Source organism: Suricata suricatta, chromosome 17, assembly GCF_006229205.1.
Source record: "Suricata suricatta isolate VVHF042 chromosome 17, meerkat_22Aug2017_6uvM2_HiC, whole genome shotgun sequence".
NCBI lineage: Eukaryota > Metazoa > Chordata > Mammalia > Carnivora > Herpestidae > Suricata > Suricata suricatta.
The window spans coordinates 43,138,603-43,157,359 of record NC_043716.1 but is presented as its reverse complement, the minus strand read 5'-3'; the positions used below and the strand labels follow the sequence as shown (position 1 = coordinate 43,157,359).

Below are 18,757 nucleotides of genomic sequence, written 5' to 3'. Positions count from 1 at the left end.
GCCTAGTTGGACTCCTCTCGTCGTCAAAGGAAGAGGCAATGTGAGGGGGACAAAGAGCACACATTGTTCCAGACGAGTGAGCCGCTGAGCCAGGTCTCCATGAGGTTTCTGGAGAGCCCGGGCTGAGGGCGTAGCCCAGGCCTTGGGAGGCTCCGAATGCATAGCTACCCCCTCTGGACAGCTTCCTCTCTGCATGAATTAAATTATTTCCCTCAAAAATGTTATTTCTGAAACCTAAGACGCAGAACATTTCTGAAATTTTATACTTGAAGCTGCCCTTTGCAGAACGTTTAGATTAAGCTAAAGAACTTCCTGACACTTATTTATAAACACCAACTACCTCTGTCTTTAGAACCTATGATCTGCTTGAGTCTAAGCTCTGTTTTCTTCACTTATTCATTATCTACCAGGGACATTTTGCAAAGAATAAAGCAAGAGTAGGATTCTTTACCCAATTAGAAATTGTGTTTCTTCCTCATGCTAATATTTCTCTTTTGCTTTTTAATGCTAGACTTATTTGTTATGTACATGCCAAGCTTAAGTTTACTCATTAAACACTAAAGTTGGAGTCGCTGGGTAACTGTTTACAGGCTGACCCCTAGCATAGTCATCTTCTTTCAACAACACCAAGATTCTTTTCGTGGAAATTAATTTTCAGAAACACTTTGAAATGTAGAAGAGTTTAAAACTGAGATATAAAGTATCATCTGCAAACCCTGTTATTTAAACAACTGAAAATACTGGGCCACCTGGCAGGCGCAATCAGTGGAGCATGCAACTCAATATCAGGGTCCTGAGTTCAAGTCCCACATTGGGTGCAGAGACTACTTAAAAAATTAAAAAATCGGGGCATCTGGGTGGCTCAGTCGGCTAAATGTCTGACACTTGATCTTAGCTCAGGTCTTGATCTCCGGGTTGTAAGTTCAAGCCCCATGTTGGGCTCCGTGCTCAGCATGAAGCCTACCTAAATATATATGTACAATAAAAGTCTGAAAATATTTATGGTTTGCACTCATGTGCATTAAATAAAATTTTACAATATGCCTCAGAAAGTAAAGGTGCCGGTTATTGAGCGCTTACTATATACTAAGTACGATGTTAAATGCTTTGTCCTCTCTTACTTAATCGTCACAGCAATGTTTTAGGATGGGTAGTATTATTCTATATGGATGTTGAAGTGGAAGGAGAAAAATCTGGGTCTAATATATACCAAGGTGCTTTTCTTACTAATAGACAAAATCAGGAGCTGAGAATGGGAAGCAAAGCTTTTGACCCCTGGTCTGCTACTTACATGTGTCCTCCAGCACGTCATGTCTCTCCAACTACCTCACCTGGCTTCCACTTCCTCCTTCTGTTAGTCATTACTAATTACTGATTATCATTAATCATTATGATTATTTTTATTTGAAGGGGGTCTTAGCTTCAACAGAACAAGGTCTACATCTATAATTTCACTTACAGTTTTTTTTTAATTTTTTTTAATGTTTTATTTATTTTTGATACAGAGAGAGACAAAGCATGAGAGGGGGAGGGGCAGAGAGAGAAGGAGACACAGAACCGGAAGCAGGCTCCAGGCTCTGAGCTAGCGGTCAGCACAGAGCTTGACGCGGGGCTCGAACCCATGAACGTGAGATCTGACCTGAGCCGAAGCCGGAGGCTTAACCGACTGAGCCACCCAGGCACCCCTCACTTACAGTTTTGATCAGTGTGTCTGAAAGATTGAAAGGCAGGGGCCCCTGGGTGGCTCAGTTGGTTAAGCTTTCGACTCTCGATTTTGGTTCAGGTCATGATCTCACAGTTCATGAGTTTGAGCCCTGTATAGGGATCAGTGCTGACAGTGCAGAGCCTGCTTGGGATTCTCTCTCTTCCTCTCCCTCTGCCTCTCCCTCACCACCTCTCTCTCTCTCTCTTTCTCTTTCTCAAAATAAATAAGTAAATAAACTTTTAAAAACAAACAAAAAAGATTGAAAGGCAAATTTGGGACAGCATGGATGGACCTAGAGGATGTTATGCTAAGCAAAATAAGTCAGATTGAGACAAATACCATATGATTTCACTCATACATGGAATCTAAACAAACAAACAGCAGAATCAGACCTAATATATGCAGAGAACAAATTGGTTGCCAGAGGGAAGGGTCAGGGGGAGGAGCAAAATGGGTGAAGAGGAGCGGAGATCCAGACTTTCAGGTACGGAATGAATAAGTAATGCGAATAAAAGACACGACATAAGGAATATAGTCAATGATATTGTAAGAGCGGTGCATGGTGACAGATGGTAACTATACTTGTGAGCATAGCGTTATGTATAAACTTGTCGAATCACTATGTTGTACATCTGAAACTAATGTAACATTGTGTGTCAACTATACTTGAATTTAAAAAATTTTTTAAAGGTTGAGAGGTAAAAACCATGGGGAGAGGTCTTAAGTTAGTACTTATCAGTTAATGCTTTATCTGTTAATTCTTTGATAAGGAGTACTTGATAGCCAGCTGAGAACAAGAGAACATGGATTGAGCTAGCATGGATGGAAAAGTACTAGTGAACGCTGAAGGACCAATGAAGGTTAGATGACAAAGTGCCCCAAACAAAGGTTTTACCTAAGTACATATTATCTAGACTGCCCGCCTCGGATATGCCTTAGAAGCTGGCGTGAAGGCAGGGAGTAAAGTTCAGGGTATAATATGCAGTCTGGTCTGGCTGAAGTATGAGTGAAAAAGTTCTGACAGAGGAGAACCAAGACAGTAAGCCCTGGGGGAGGGTATAGAGAAAGTCATAGTCAAGAGTTTGGACTTCATTCCACCGTCAGTGAGGAATCTTTGGGAGCGTCTTAGCAAGGGGACCACACCATGAGACCTAAGCTGCTTATGGAATAAGGGAAATGGTGGGGATAGGGTATGGAAGACAGGGGCTCAAGACGTGAGCAAGAGGCCCTTACGATAGTCCAGTTATGAGGTCCTGGAGCCCCAAACTAGGATGGTAGTGATGAGAATAGAAAGGGAGGGGGTGCCTGGGTGGTTCAGTTAAGTGGCCAACTCTGGCTCAGGTCATGATCTTGCAATGTGTGGGTTCAAGCCCCGTATGGGCTCTGTGCTGTCTGCCCAGAGCCTGGAGCCTGCTCTTCATTCTGTGTCTTCCTCTTTCTTCCCCTCTCCCACTTGCTCTCTCTGAAAAATAAACACTAAAAATTAAAAAAAGGAAGAAGGAATGGTGCAATGCTGCAGGAGATATGGATGCCGACTGGATTTGAGAGTTTGCTGAGAGGACACCCAAACCACAGACACCTAGGGATGCTGGCACTGATGAAAAGTTCAAGAATTTCTATTCTCCTTTCCCCCTATTCTCCACCTAATCAAAAATGCCCTGACCTGACATCAGTTGGCAAGTCAGAGTGCCTACATGTGCAAAATGAATGGAAGAGTCATCTTTGCATACCAAAAAACACAGACAGAAATAAACCTGGCAGAGAAAAGGTGAGGCTAGCACAGGTTCTGGTCCTTCTTTCCAAATCTGTGGGCACTAGTCTAAAGCTCTAAGAACCTCCTTCCTTGGGAAAGGCAGCCAACATTACTGGTAACCAGGAGATAACTGGGGTCTGGTCTTCCTTCTACCACTGGCAGGGCCCCCCCCCTTCTTACTTCTTCTTATGTTGGAGCAGGTTATTTCCAAGACCACTCCCACAGCTCAAATTCCAGGGCTGCCCTATCTTTCTTCTACCTGTACATAGCCTTTAATATTACTTTATTCAGTTAAAAACATCTTCCCCTCTCATTTTCTAACCACGTTCTTTATAAAGCCCAGCACTGATTCAGGACAGAAGTGACGGCCTCAGTATCTGGGCCTGGGCTTGGGCATCAAGACAAAGCCAATTGGCCTCCTTCTGCGTGTCTTCTTCGCCCGCCGCCATCACCGCTAGGCCTTCCCGACCGCATCCCGTTCCCACGGCAACCACGGGGCGCGCGCGTCCGGGCTCCGGACCGCAAGGCCGCGGCTCCCGCCCCGCCCCCCCAAGCCCGAGCGCGGGCAAGGACGTCGCGTTGCCAAGGGAACAGGGGGACGCCAGGTAGCCACCCCCGCCGCCGCCTCCGCCCCTTAGAAAGTACGGCCGCCACCGCAGAAAGCTGCCTCCAGGGAGGAGGAGGAGGAAGAGGCGCCGGGTAGAGGGAGGGGAGACGAGACGGGGAGGAAGAGGAGCACCGAGAAGCTCCCCGCGCGATTGATGGGCGGCTCCTCCGCCCTGGACAGGCCCGCCTGCCCCGCCCCTCGGCCCCTTCAGACCTCGCTGGTGGGGAAGGACTGACCGGCCAGGTAACGGCCTGCCCGCCCCGGCCGCGCGCGCTTCCTGCGCCCCCTGCGCCCCCTGCGCCCCACCAATCCTCCGAGGAGGCGTGGGGACGAGGAGGAGGGGGACAACCACGCCTTTGATTTCTGCCATTCTGGAGGAAAATCTGGCGGAAGCCTGGGGGCCTGACCTCTCCCTGTACCCCCCGGCTGTCCCCTGCGCTTTCCAGCCTCAAAGGGACAGGTGCGGGGGGAGGGGGGCTCTCCGCAGCTACAAAACTTCCCCAAAGGCTCCCTTGGTCTGCAAGCCCAGGGTGTGGCCGCCCATCTCTGCCACAGTTTCAGAATAAAATGAAGAGTCACCGTCAAAGAGCTTCTCTTATGAGCCCCTTACACGTCCCCCAACCCAACCTTTGATTTCTTAAACCAAATTGGCTGGGAGAGTCTGATTACCCCCGCCCCCCTCACAATTCCTCCACTTTCCCTTCAGCCACAGCATTCTCTAGTACCAGGGTGTTAGGAAAATTGGCCCCAGATCACTCATCTTTGTTGCTTATATTCAAGTCATTTTTATAAGATTTTAAAACTCTTAAGATTTTTTAAAGCCAAGATTTAAAGGAATCCCATAATCTTTGTCATTACAAATTAATTAAAAGGAGAACTAAGTTCTGACGTCTTTCTTCCAAACACCCACTTGTGGAAAAGGGGGAATTTATAAACCTGATTGTCAGGTATTAATACAGCCATTTAGATTTTGCTCCAAAGGAATCTTCAGCCTAAAGAGGGGCTTAAATTTACATTTTTCTTTATCGCTGAACCAATAAAATATTCACTTTAATACTCCTAAAAGAACATATTAGAAACTTCTAATAAGAAAACAGTGAAATAGTTGTCAGTAAAAAGAGCTCCCTTCTATTCTCTTTGGACAATGTGGTCACTGAGCAGGACAGTATGTATGATATTTTAGAGAACTGAAGAATACTCTGCAATCAGTCTGTTCTCCTTAGTCAGGGAAACTTGGTTTGAATTCATCGCAATCTTACACTAGAGAGGAATACATATGTCACAAAGTTCTTAGAATATTCCTCATTGAAATTTCACAGATATGTAGAATTTTGAGGCCAAGAAGAACCACTCATTCTTGCTTTCAGCAAAGCAGGGCCCCTCTCCCTTCCCCACATCCCTCCTACACCCTGCTCTCCTTCTCCCTCTCCGAATTTAATATGGCTTCTTATGTTGATTTTTAAAGCACAAGTTTGGCCCAGTCTACGGTCACTGGAGACTTAAAACAGAAGCGTGCATGACCATGAGTGGATTTTAAACTGAGAAGCAGTTCAAAGGTGAGAAATGGGAGAGAATACAGGGTGCTATTTTAGAAACATGTGCCTTGCCCACATTTTATACAGACGCCCCTGTCTGTATTTGCTGAGGGAAAATTTGGGGGCTTCAAATGGCCATCTGGTTGAGAGGCCCATTAAACTGAGATCTGCCAATTAAGCATGATCTCATGTGAACTAATTTCCATACAGCTATTTCTGTTTCCTGTTCGTCCTGGGCAGTTTTCAAACCTGCAGTACAGTATGAAGTTCAAGTGATACTTCAGAAAGGTGGAAAGTGTTTACCTAAACTATGGTGATCTCCTAATAATCCGTTTGCCCAGTGCCTGTGGTATTTGTTTACTCTCACAGAGGATTGCTGTAGTTAAATAAGAAAGCACCTGTGGCACCACGAGCCTTCTAAATATTCATTTCATAGTAAAGTACAGTAATAGAGAGTTTATGGGAGGGCAGAGAGACTTTTGTAGGTCATTTTAAAGTCCTTTATTTGGTAGGTGTTTGTGAAGTCAGAGGTAACCTAGCAAGTAGTTCAAATAGTGTTATTTCCTACCTAGTTAGACAAAGTTTTTTCATGCCTCTTGAACTAGGAGCCTCTTTAACATAACACCACATTAAAGCCAGGCTCTAGGGGCGCCTGGGTGGCTCAGTTGGTTAAGTGTCCCGCTCCGGCTCAGGTCATGATCTCACGGTTTGTGGGTTCAAGCCCTGGGTTGGACTCTGTGCAGGCTCTGTGCTGACAGCTCAGAGCCTGGAGCCTGCTTCGGATTCTGTGTCTCCCTCTCACTCTGACCCTCCCCTGCTCATGCTGTCTCTGTCTCTCAAAAAAAAAAAAAAAAAATTAAAAATTTTTTACAAAGTAAATAAAGCCAGGCTCTATTAGCTAGTTTTTCTATGTAGCCAAAATGTATCATCCAAGCAGGCTCTGGGATGTGCCCCTTTAGTGACCATGAACATATTTTCATTATGAATTGTTATGTTCTCTGCCTGATTAATATTCAGACAGGCTTCTCTTTCCAACAGTAGCAGCAAGGGCTCATCTTTCTGCCTGTTTTAACACCATTGTCTTCTGAAAAGAGTGGGAACATAACTTCATTCTGTGCAGGTACAAATTCATAGGAAAAGTTGAAAGTGATCTCTTAAAGTGCAGTTCCATAAATGACTACTAAACTGCTCAGAAGCAAACTTTAGGTTTTGTGTGTAGTCTGTGGAACTATCTTTTGGATTACAGCTTTAGATTCGGACCCTCAAAGACCAGCTTTCTACACAAGAAAGACAATAACTCCCCAGGAAGCAGCGCAAGTTGCTAGATGATACTGCTCCGGGCTGGGTGATAAACCTGTGACATTTCCCAATGCCCAGTCCAGACACGGAGTCACCACGAGTCAGGGACAGCCTGATTTTGCCAATATCTCCACAACTGAAAAAAAATGGAGAGGGGAAGGAAAGGTTCTGAATGCAGACACACCTGAGGGTCAGGATGTTGTCAATCTTATCCTGATGCTTCCCCTACTACTAATGGTAGTTATTTAAAAATGTGTGTAGGAAAGAAGAAGAAAGCTGGAGACATGGTGCTTCCTGATTTCAAATGATATTACCAAGCTAGAGTAATAATATTGGCATAAAAGCAGACACATAGATCAGTGGAACAGAATAGAGAGCCTCAGAAAATTCCTGTATATACAGTCAATTAATTGATGCCAAAGGAGCACAATGGGGACAGAACAGTCTCTTCAGTAAATGGTACAGGGGAAAACTGGATGGGCACATGGAAAAGAATAAAACTGTGCTATATTACACTATATGCACAATGAACTCAAAATAGATTAAATCATTGAACCTAAGACCTGAAACTGTAATACTCCATAGGTGGCAAGCTTCTTGACCTCAGTCTTGGCAATGAGACTTTTGGATTTGATACCAAAGGCAACAAAAGCGGGGCACCTGGCAGGCCCAGTCAGAAAAGCGTGTGACTCTTGATCTCCAGGTCATGAATTTGAGCCCCATGTTGGGTGTAGAGATTACTTAAATAAAGAAACTTCTTAAAAAAATTTTTTTAATGTTTTATTTTTGAGAGAGAAACAGAGAGAGCGTGAGCAGGAGAGGGTTAGAAAAAGAGGAACATACAGAGTCCGAAGACAGGCTCCAGGCTCTGAGCTAGCTGTCAGCACAGAGCCTGATGCGGGGCTTGAACCCACAAACCGCGAGATCATGACTTGAGCTGAAGCCAGACACTCAACCAACTGAGCCACCCAGGCACCCCAAATAAATAAACTTTTTTTAAAAAGGCAACGAAATACCAGCAAGTGGGATCACACCAAACTAAAAAGCTTCTGCACAGCAGAGGAGACCATCATCAAAATGAAAAGGCAACCTACTAAATGAGAGAAAATACTTACAAATCACATATCTGATAAAAGATTAATGTCCAAAATACATAAAGAACGCATACAACTCAGTGGCAAAACAAAACCAAAACCAAACCTGATTCTTAAATGGGCAGAAAATTTGAATAGACTTCTTTTTTCCAAAGAAGACATACATGTGGCCAACAGGTACTTGAAAAGGTGTTCAACATCACTCAGGCTGAGGGAACTACATATAAAACCATCTTGGGATATCAGCTCCCCCTTGTTAGAATGGCTAGTGTCAAAAAAGATAAGAAATAATGGTTGGTGAGGATGTGGAGAAAAGGGGGCCCCTGCGCACTGTTGATGGGAATGTAAAACGGTACAGCCACTATGGAAAACGGTATAGAGGTTCCTCAAAAAAATTAAACATAAGAACTACCATATGACCCAGAAATTCCACATCTGGGTATTTATTCAAAATACTAACTAACTGCAGCATTATTTACAATAGCTAAGACATAGAGACCAACTAGGTATCTGTTGATGGATGAATAGATAAAATGTGAGATATGTACATTACCTATATAGAGAGAGGGACAGAGAATGACAAATACTGTGTAATCTCATACGTGGATTAAAAAAAGAAAACCAACAACAGAACTCATAGGTACAGAGAACATTCAAAGAACAGAATGGCAGTTGGCAGAAGCGGGGGGTGGGGAGGGGGTGGGCAAAAGGGATGAAGGGAGTCAAAATGCACAAACTCCCCATTATAAAATAAGTAAGTACTGAGGACATAACATACAGCATGGGGACTATAGTTAGTAATACTGTATATTTGGGTTACTCAGAGGCTCAGTCAGTTGAGCATCCGACCTTGGCTCAGGTCATGACCTCCGGTTCATAAGTTCCAGCCCCACATCGGGGTGGCTGCTGTCAACACAGAGCCCACTTCGAATCCTCTGCCCCCTTTTCTCTCTCTGTCCCTTCCCCACTCTCGCTCTCTCTCTCAAAAATAATAAACACTGAAAATAATACTGTATATTTGAAAGTTGCTAAGAGAATAGATCCTAGAAGTTCATATCATGAGAAGAAAACCATTTTAACTCTGTGTGGGTGATGGATGTTACCTAGACTTACTGAATCCTAAACTGTACGCAGGAAACCAATGTTATACCTCAACTTAAAAAGAAACTACTGCGGAAATCTACACGAGTGCTTCACAAGCCAATCAGCAGGGGGGGCGGGGACCTTAGATGACCATACTGCTGAGGTCCTGCAGGCTCGTTATGAACAACACCGCTTAATAACTTTGTGAACTTAAATATTTTGGCCATAAATTTAGGCCACACCGATCGGAGCCCAAGCCCTGGGAAGCGCTGGCTCGCCTTCCCTTCGTCGCCTGCGCCGGCTCCCTGCAATCTGTCTTCAGCCCCTCAGCTCCTAGCTAAGTGCTCTCTCCAAGGTTATAAATAACCTGCTCTTCTCAGCGTCGCGGAAACTGCACCCACCTGGTCGTCCTCCTGCGTCTCTGGCTCCTCTGCAGTTTCTCCCCGCTCTGTGTTCTTAGGCTGGAGTGTGCCTCAGAATTCTGCTTCGGTTCTCCTCTCTCCAGTCCACCTTCTGCCTTCGACTCCGGTGTCACCCCGATCCCACTGGTACCCAGATCGCTTCTCTGGCCAGCGCCAGACCCCACGCCTGACTGCTCGCTTGACATCTCCATCCATTTGCTGCAAACTCCATGTGGCTTTTGCTGTCCCTCCTCCAGAATTGTCCGAGGGGATGCTGTCCCTGACCGGCTCGCTGCAGGAGCCAGGAACCTAGGCGGCTGCCTCCATGTTCCCTCTCCTGCATCATCACCAGTCCTGAGTAGCCCCAAACCCATCGTGGTTAGAGTGGGGGCCCTGGTGTGAAACCCTCTGGGTTCAAATCCCAGCTCCACCATTTACTAGTTCTGTAACCTGAAGCAAGTGACTTACTCCCTCTGGGCCGCAGGTTCCTTGTCAGCAAACTAGAAATACAGTGCTTGCCTCAAGCATGGTCTTGAAGACGGAATGAGTTCAGGTGTGTAAATGTTTAGAACAATGCCTAGTACTTCAGGAGGCGCAGTAAATAGTAGCTATGGCGTCTTTCTCCTCCCCTACCTCCTCCTCCTCCTCTCCACTGTTGGTACCTAAGTGTGATCCCATCTTATCTGGATTATTGTAATATATTCCCAGTGGTCTTTCTTCTTCCATTTTTACTTCAATCCCCCCCCCCATTCATTCTCCACACTAGATATGAAGGGGCCTTTTAAAATGCAAATCTAGGAGTGCCTGGGTGGCTCAGTCGGCTTTGGCTCAGGTCATGATCTCGTGGTTTGTGAGTTCAAGGCCCGCATCAGGCTCCATGCTGACAGTTCAGAGCCTGGAGCCTGTCTTTGGATTTTGTGTCTCCCTCTCTCTCTCTGACCTTCCCCTGCTCATGCAGTCTCACTCTCTCTCAAAAATAAATAAAAACATTAAAAAAATTTGAATGCAAATCTAACCATTTACTCCCCAGGTTGGAACCTTCCAGGGGTGGTGTGTGGCTCTTCCAGTCATAACCTTCCCCACACCAAGTGAACCACTTCCTGCCTACCCTACAAGCCCTCCTGGTGCTGCCCTCACCGCCCCTGCTCCAACTGCACGGCCCTCCTGCTCCTCAATGGCACCAGCCCCTCGCTGCCCCGAGAGCCCTGCACCTGCTGGCCTTTCTGTTCTGCTTCTTGCCTGGCTCCCTCCTGAGCAAGCCCAGTGTCCTCTCCTAAGGGAACCCTTGCCCCTGAGATCATGTGATGCCCTCCCCATAACAGCCGTCTCTCAAAGAAGCCCCCATTTCCAGTCCATAGCACTTATCGCAATTAGGGTTCCCTTGTCAGTGCTCAGAGGCTTTGGATTTGAACCCAGAGGTTCCTTTGGCCAACTGCTATATGCCAGCACCCAGCCTAGTGCCTTAGCAATCATTGAATGAGTGAATTTAAGGGGCTCATAACTTTAGTCATTGCTAATTTAGCTAGGTTTTCTTTTTTCTTTCTTTTCTTTCTCTCCTTTCTTTTCTTTTTTTTTCTTTTCTTTCCTTCCTTCCTTCCTTCCTTCCTTCCTTCCTTCCTCCTTCCCTCCCTCCCTCTCCCTCCCTCTCCCTCTCTCTCTCTTTCTCTCATTCTTTCGTCAAGCTGTAGGACTACTCCCGAAGCAGGTGTCTGTCAGCTTAATGCCCTCTGAATAACCAGGCCAGCTGATGAACGTGGCTGCATTATTTATGCCGGGAACAAGGGGACTGTAAGGGCATCAACAACACCAATGCAAAGAGTCTTTACAGGTTGAAAGGAGCATCTGTGCCTTTCAAACAATGGAAATTGGATTAATAAGAGAATAAGAGCAATTATACTGAGATAATTCCAAATACGGCAAAGCAACAAAGGATTGTGCCACAGCTCATTTATTTATCTTTTATATTCAGGTTGGGGATTGAGAATCATGTTTCACGAAGCAAGGGACAGGCAGAGGTTCGTGAGTGACATTCAGTATCTGCGAGACCTGCAGCACAAGGTGGACTCTGAGTATCAGGTAATCGTAGAAACTAGAATCACCCTCCCCCTCTGTTTACAGTATTCTGAGAGCATTCAAGGTGCAGCATCGGTGTTTGATCAGCAGTAAGCATTTCCTAAAATCCAAAACCCACCACTTCTAGATGTGACTGTGGAAAGCTACTTTACATCTCTGTGCTTCCTCATCTTTAAAACGGGGTTAATCGAGCGCCTGGTGGCTCAGTGAAACATCCGACTTCAGCTCAGGTCATGATCTGTGAGTTCAAGCCCTGCCTCGGGCTCTGTGCTGAGAGCTTCAGAGCCTGGAGCCCTCTTCAGATTCTGTGTATCCCTCGCTCTCTGCCCCTCCTCCAACTTGCACTCTGTCTCTCTCTCTCTCTCTCTCAAAAGTAAATAAACGATAAACAAAAATTTAATGGGGTTAATAATAGTACCTACTTTGGGGCTCGTAGGTAACTAAGTCAGTTAAGCACCTGACTCTCGGTTTCAGCTCAGGTCATGATCTCACAGTTCCGTGAGTTCAAGCCCCACATCAGGCTCTGCATTGTCAGTGCAGAGCCTGGTTGGGATTCTCTCTCTCCCTCTATCTCTGCCCCTCCCCTACTCATTCTGTCTCTGTCTCTCTCAAAATAAATAAATAGACTCAAAAAAAATTTTAAATAATAGTACCTATTTCATAATATTGTCATGAAAATGAAATAATACTTAAAAAATAGCACAGAGCTTGGCACACAAACCTTCAATAAACAAATGACATTTGATACATCAGCCATCAAGAAAGAAAAAGCCACTAAAGAGTTAACCGGATTGACCTACCATTTATAAAATAATATGCCCTTCCGCTGTCATCCCACCAGAAAAAAGGTGTGAGCACATTCTCCAATAAGCTGACTATTCATCACCCCAGTTACAGTGTTTACATGCAAAACCAAACCAGACCGGGAGCCTGAGGAGTCATGACGTGATCACCCAGAGCTGGCAGAGGACAAAGTTGCCAGACTGGGTGTGGGATTCTGGGAGCAGTTAGAAGCTGTCGCTCAGCCGACTAGCCAGAGGTCAGCCCTTGCCAATCAAGTAGGCATGTCCTCAGCCTCAGGATTGAAAAGTCCTCCTTCCCTAAGGAAAACACAGAACTGTCGTTATCAGATTTTTCTCCTTCTTAGCAATTTCAAATATAACCAAACCTCCTGGGTCACCAAGGAAACCAGACCTATCTCAGTAACCTGATTTCACCTGTATAACACAGCTTGGCTTTGGGACTGGAAACAGAGTCGGCGATTTCCTCCCACAACTTGCCAACCCACGTACAAGACTGTAAAATTGAGGGAATTTCTGTAAAATTAATAAGAACATAAATATCTGAACGGGTCACCCTGGGAATCCATCTACTTTTCACCACGATGTGTCTGCCACCTGACCCTCCGTTGGAAATACGTGTTAGTAATGGTCTCCAAACAGGCATGTAAGAAAATCAATCATGATTAAGATGATTATCATTATTGATGGTCTGTGCTTAGGAAAATCACACAAATGTGTGGCTTAAAGTCACCGTGTCTTGTTTTTCTAATCTCATTGAGCTTTCAACACTGTCCTTATTAATAATTGTACTTTGAACACTGTCCTTAGAGATAACAATACTTCTTAAGTACCAACTATGTCCTAAATGAAGTCTCCTCTCTCCCAGAATTCTCCTGGGAATGAGAAACAATCTCTACACACAAGTAAATAAATATGTAAGATAGTTTCAATTACTGATAAATATAAGGAGGCAAATAAACAGAGGTTTGAGGTAATAACATTTGGTCTGTAGGTAAAAGATGGGAAAGAGCCAGCCAGAGCATCCTGAGTAGAAGAAAGCAAGTGCAAAGGCCCTGAGGCAGGAACTAACTTGGAGTCCTGGAAGAAACAAAAGAAGGCCAGAGTAGCTGAAATCCATTGACCAAGGGAGAAATGTGACACATGACAAGGCAGGAGAGGTAAAAAGGGCCAGACCATGTCTGAATCTCTCAGGACAAAGCTTGGTATTAGGAGTTTATTCTTATCTCCGTGAGAATTATTGGATAATTTTAAGCAAGGGAGTGGTATGACCTGATTTATGGGGCTTTTTCTTTTTTGAGAGAGATAAAGTGCACAAGCAAGGGAAGGGCAGAGAGAGAAACAGAGAGAGAGAGAGAGACAGCATGAGCAGAGGAGGGTCAGAGAGAAAGGGAGATATAGAATCCGAAGCAGGCTCCAGGCTCTGAGCTAGCTGTCAGCACAGAGCCCAACACTGGGCTTGAACCCACGAACCGTGAGATTATGACCTGCACTGAAGTCAGATGCATAACTGACTGAGCCACCCAGGCGCCCCTGATTTACAGCTTTTAAAGAAAACTCTGGCTGCTGTGTGGGGAAAGGACCAAAAGGGCCTAGGGAAGCAGCAGAAAAACTTAGAAAGGAAACCATGGCAGAAATTTAGGAGAGAAAGGGTGGTGGTTTGGACGCAGGGGGTAGGAGTGGAGGTGGTGAGAAGCGGCCCAACAGGAAACAGAAACTGAAGAGACATCTTGCCGGCAGATAGAGAGGCGGAGTGGGGGAGAGAAGGGAGTGAAGGTTGACTCACATCAACATGTTTACTTGTCCATCAGCTCCCTCTGTTATCATCCATTTTAAACTGTTTGACTTTTTTTCCCCAAACCTCCAATCCCCACACTTTCAACAAAGAACTTCCCTTCCTGTTTTACACACACAGGAAGCAAAGCAAGGCCATCAGGTGGGAAGCCACGGCACTCCTCCCCTTCCATGCCCGGCTGTACACGCATCCCGCCCGTCAGGTCCCCGGGGTGAAGTGACACTCTCCCTGCCAGTGCCTGGCCCGCGCTCTTGGTCCACATCCCCTGTGCCCAGCCCTTCTCCATCCAGGCTCTTCTCATCTGGATCACAGACATTTCCTTCCTCCTGATCGGCCTAGCCTACAAACGTGTCCAAGTCCCGCCTGTCCTCGGAACAAAAGAACAAAGCTGCCCATGGACCCTGTGTCCTTCTCTGGCCACAGCCCAAGATGTCCCCAAACAGCTACATTTCTATCACCTCTCTCCCCACTTCCCCTGCTAACCCATGCGGCCTGGCTGTCACCTCCCCTCCCCTGACACTGTTCTCTCACTAAGATCAGTAGCCAAATCCAGCAGACACTTTTTTAGGCTTTGTGTTCTCAAGCTTTATCTACATTTGACACTAGGAACTCTTTTCTTCCTAAAACATTACTCCTTTGGCCTTCTGATATCGCACTCTTCTGATTTTCCTTCTGTTTCTCCCACAATGTTCTCTCTGCCCCTCAAATGTTAATTTCCCTAGGTTTCCATCAGCCCAGTTTTCTTCTGTTTCACAAGGTCTCTGCGACCCATCTTGTCCCTCCTGTGTTTTTAGCCACCAGTCGTAGACTAACGCCTTGTAATCCCAGGCCTCCCCCAAAGTGGCGAGATCACATGCACGCCTGCTTGTTGGGCGTTTCCAAATGGATGTTGCAGAGGCGTGCCAGCCTGTTCCAACCCCACGCCATCCTCCTCTGCACTCCCTCCCTGATAACAGAGACTAAGCCCTCCCCGACTTCTTTCTCCCCCTCACCACCCACATCCCACCAGTTACAAGTTTTGCCACCGTTACCCAAATGCTCGTGAACTTGTGCCTTCCTTTTCATGCCATTGCTGCCACTCTGGCTCCAGCCTCCATCATTTCTCTCCAGGATTGTTCCAATGTCCTTATTACTAGTCTCCTTGCCTCCAACATTGGCATCTTTCAGATTGCTTTTTTGAAATGGATCTAAAATGTGAATTTGACTATGCAGTTGGAACACATGAAGCCCTTGAGTTATTTCCCGTCACTTAAAGGCAGGTCCAGACCCAAGAACCACAGCAAGACCAGCCGAAACCTTAACCACTTCCTCCTCTTCCCCCTTCTTTACTCTCTTGACAAGCACGGTGAAGACTGTAGTTTTAATTTAGAACTAAACAGAATGTGTGTATTCCCACCACACCCTTCTTTAAAAAAACAATTTTAGGGGTACCTAGGTGGCTCTGTCGGTTAAGCATCTGACTTCAGCTCAGGTTGGGATCTCACAGTTTGTGAGTTCAAGCCCCACATCGGGCTCTGCACTGAGAGGGCAGAGCCTGCTTCAGATCCTCTGTCTCCTCTTTCTCTGCGCCTCCCCCACTCCCGCTCTCTCTCTAAAAAATACATAAACATTAAAAAAACAAAAAACCAACTTTATTGAGGTACGATTTACATATCCTACAATTCACCTGTTTTAAGTGTGTAATTTAATCACTTAGAGTACATTTACCAAGTTTGCACCCATCACCACCATCCAGTTTTAGAACCTTTCCATCACTCCCAATACCAAAGCACCCTTTCCTAACTTTCACACTGCTTATGAAATAGTATTGAAATTGCCTTTTGTGTGACTTCCTCTCAGTTCGGACCACAGCTTCTTAAGGGCAGGGATGGAGTCTTACTCTTTGTGTTGAACTGAATGCCCTGTCACTGAAGTGAGTCAGCATTACCCAACTTGACCACCAACTCTGTTTATCAGACTTAGATTCAGCTGACTTTTAACTATTCCTCAAGGCCAAGTCCACCCCCATTGAGCATTTTCAAAACCACTCACCACAAGGGCTGAAAAAATAATTATGATTGTCTTTAATATGCTCTGAGCCTGGTTGAGTGAAGGATGTAGCCACCCACCAAAACTGCTTTGAAGGGAACCGTAATAAGTTGTTTGTATTATTTAGTCTATCCCTTGTCTTGTTCCAGAAAGGATTTAAAGTAGGGGTTTAAGAGTCCGAATATGACCTTTATAACCCCTCAGTGACTTGGTCCATATATGACCTGTGTGTGTCTAATTAATATATCAAGGTAGACTTTGCGTTAGGTCGATATTGAAATCCAGGGTCATCCATGAGCTTGGCCAGTTACTTGTGGCCTGGGAAATCCCAGCTCTCACTCACCACCGAGCAACCTGCTTAGACCCCCAGGATTCCCTGTTTCAGGGTGTACAAATAGTGTAACACCTAATAACCAGATATGACTCCTAAATCATATACATTTGCCACAGATTCCTTCCTGCACTTCCCTCGCCTTTAATGAACTGGCTCAGATTGGAGCCCTTAGAAACCTCCCGTGTGCACTCTTCAAGCTACATCCTAAAATAGGCTAAGGATTGGTACGCACCAAATTAGCAGTGCCTTTACAGGTCTGTGTGCTGGCAACAGGAGAGGTGAGTTAAAACCACCCTGAGTTATTTTGATGCTACTCCTTTCAGTGGTTGGGTGGGACCCTTTTGAAAACAACAAGTGGAAATAAACATCTATTTGGCATATTACATGCTATTTCAGAATCTGGTAACTAGTACATAATTATATGCCATCTCAGGATTTGGCTCTTAGTTCTTCAAGGGTGTTCTTGCTCCATAGGCTTTTTGTTTTTCGTCCTTCTTTTGGTCAAACGTGTTTATGTAACTTGAGGCAGATTTTAGCCATTAATGTCTACTGAAAGCTGGAGAGAAAGATTGCACTCGGCGTTGCAGACCGATATTCTGTAATCTATCAGATGTGTTCAGATGCGTTTCATTTCCTGTCATTTATTCATCCTGATCTTTCAAGTACTGAGCAAACAACATGACGATATAAACTTGTTCCAGGACATGCTAGGTGACTAGACCAGGTGGCGGGGACTCGGGGACCATCCACTCAAGGGGCTGAGGGAGTGGAGATAATTCAGCTTCCTCTCCCATTCGAGCCCGGGGGGTTCTCTGCTCAACGCACCTCTGGGGTACATGTTTCTATACTCTTCACAGACAGAACAAAAAAACTCATTTGAGGGGGCTACCATGTCAAATTGTTTCTACACCTTTGATTTCTTAACCACTTATTACTAATGAGCTTGAACAGTGCCCCCAATGATAATTAAATCTCCAAATATTAGATCATAAGAACAAGAAAAACGTACCCACTGAAACAGTGACAAACTCCCACTTTTCTAATTGCCTGGAGACTTCAAGCAACAATAACCGTGACAGGGACCACTGTGCTCAAGAGGCAGGGATGCGCTGCGGTGCAGGGGAGGGGGCGAGGCGGGGGGACAGTTCAGACCAGAACCATGTGAGTCTGGGAAGCGGTCCTGGCGTTTGTGGCTTCTTAAGGCATCAGGAGCTTGGATGGAGACTAGGAGGGACTACTGAGAAACTGAGCACCCCTGTGGGTTCAGAAAGCTGTTAACATTTGGTGGGGGGGCGGGGGGGACTTGAGTGGTTCAGTAGGCTATGCAACTCTTGATTTTGGCTCAGGTCATGATCTCATGGTTCATGAGTTCGAGCCCTGCATTGTAGCACTCTGTGCTGACAGTGCGGAGCCTGCTTGGGATTTGCTCTTTCCCTTCTCTCTGCTCCTTCCCGGCTCATGCTCCAGCGTGCACTCTCTCTCAAAATAAATAAACTTAGAAAGAAAGAAAGAAAATGAGAGAGAGAGAGAGAGAGAGAGGAAGGAAGAGAGGAAAGAAAGAAAGAAACAAAGAAAGGGAGGGAGGGAGGAAGGAAGCTCTAACACTGAAGGAAAAGCAGTTTCCGAGGCAGCCTGGTTGATGGAGAGCAGGATTTCTTCAGTTGTCTGGCAGGAAAACTGCGGGCTCAGGAAACAGACCTCTGCTCCCAGGGCACAAAAACAAGGATGAACCTCAGGCCCGGACAGAAAGATCCTTTCTTCTTCCCTGACCAGAATCAGAGTCACATGATTTGGCAGAGGCTGACTTTAGAAATAGAAGTAAACCAAGAAATGGGATCAGAAATTACAATAAGCCCAACGATGCTGATGACAGCGATGACGGTGGTGATGAGTGCCTTTCACTGAACACTCCCCAAGCCACTCACTCTGCCGAGCGTCCGGCCAACAGGGCCCCGGGCCCTCCAGCAGTCTGGCAGCAGCACAGGGCATCTCCCACTACGGATGAGGGAAGCAAGAATCAATGGAGTTAGTCAGCCTGCCCAAGGTCACGTTGCGAGAAAGTGGCAGAGCCTGGGTCTCCTGTGTTTACCATATTGAGTTACCGTGAGTCACAGGAACCACGTCATGCCCCACAGGCACATGTGCACATTCTGCGTTCTGCCCCCACAGTGGTAGCTTGTGCTCCTTGTGTGCCTGCAGCCCCAGGGGTGGGCTGGGAGTGGGGGGCTGGGTGCCTGCAGCCCCAGGGGT

General features: G+C 45.9%; 1 protein-coding gene across 3 annotated transcripts in view; it reads left to right on the top strand.

The window, feature by feature from the left end:
* The first annotated feature begins 4,024 nt into the window (after positions 1–4,024).
* MARCHF10 (membrane associated ring-CH-type finger 10) overlaps positions 4,025–18,757 on the top strand; it is an 85,157-nt gene continuing 70,424 nt past the window's right edge. For 2 of the 3 annotated variants that reach the window (XM_029928926.1, XM_029928927.1), the window contains exons 1-3: positions 4,026–4,308; positions 5,531–5,621; positions 11,447–11,553. In XM_029928926.1, coding sequence (XP_029784786.1) covers positions 11,464–11,553 — 90 coding nt within the window. In that variant the 5' untranslated portion in view covers positions 4,026–4,308; positions 5,531–5,621; positions 11,447–11,463. Of the gene's footprint in view, positions 4,309–5,530; positions 5,622–11,446; positions 11,554–18,757 lie in introns of all 3 variants that reach the window. The other variant, XM_029928928.1, reaches the window with a different exon arrangement.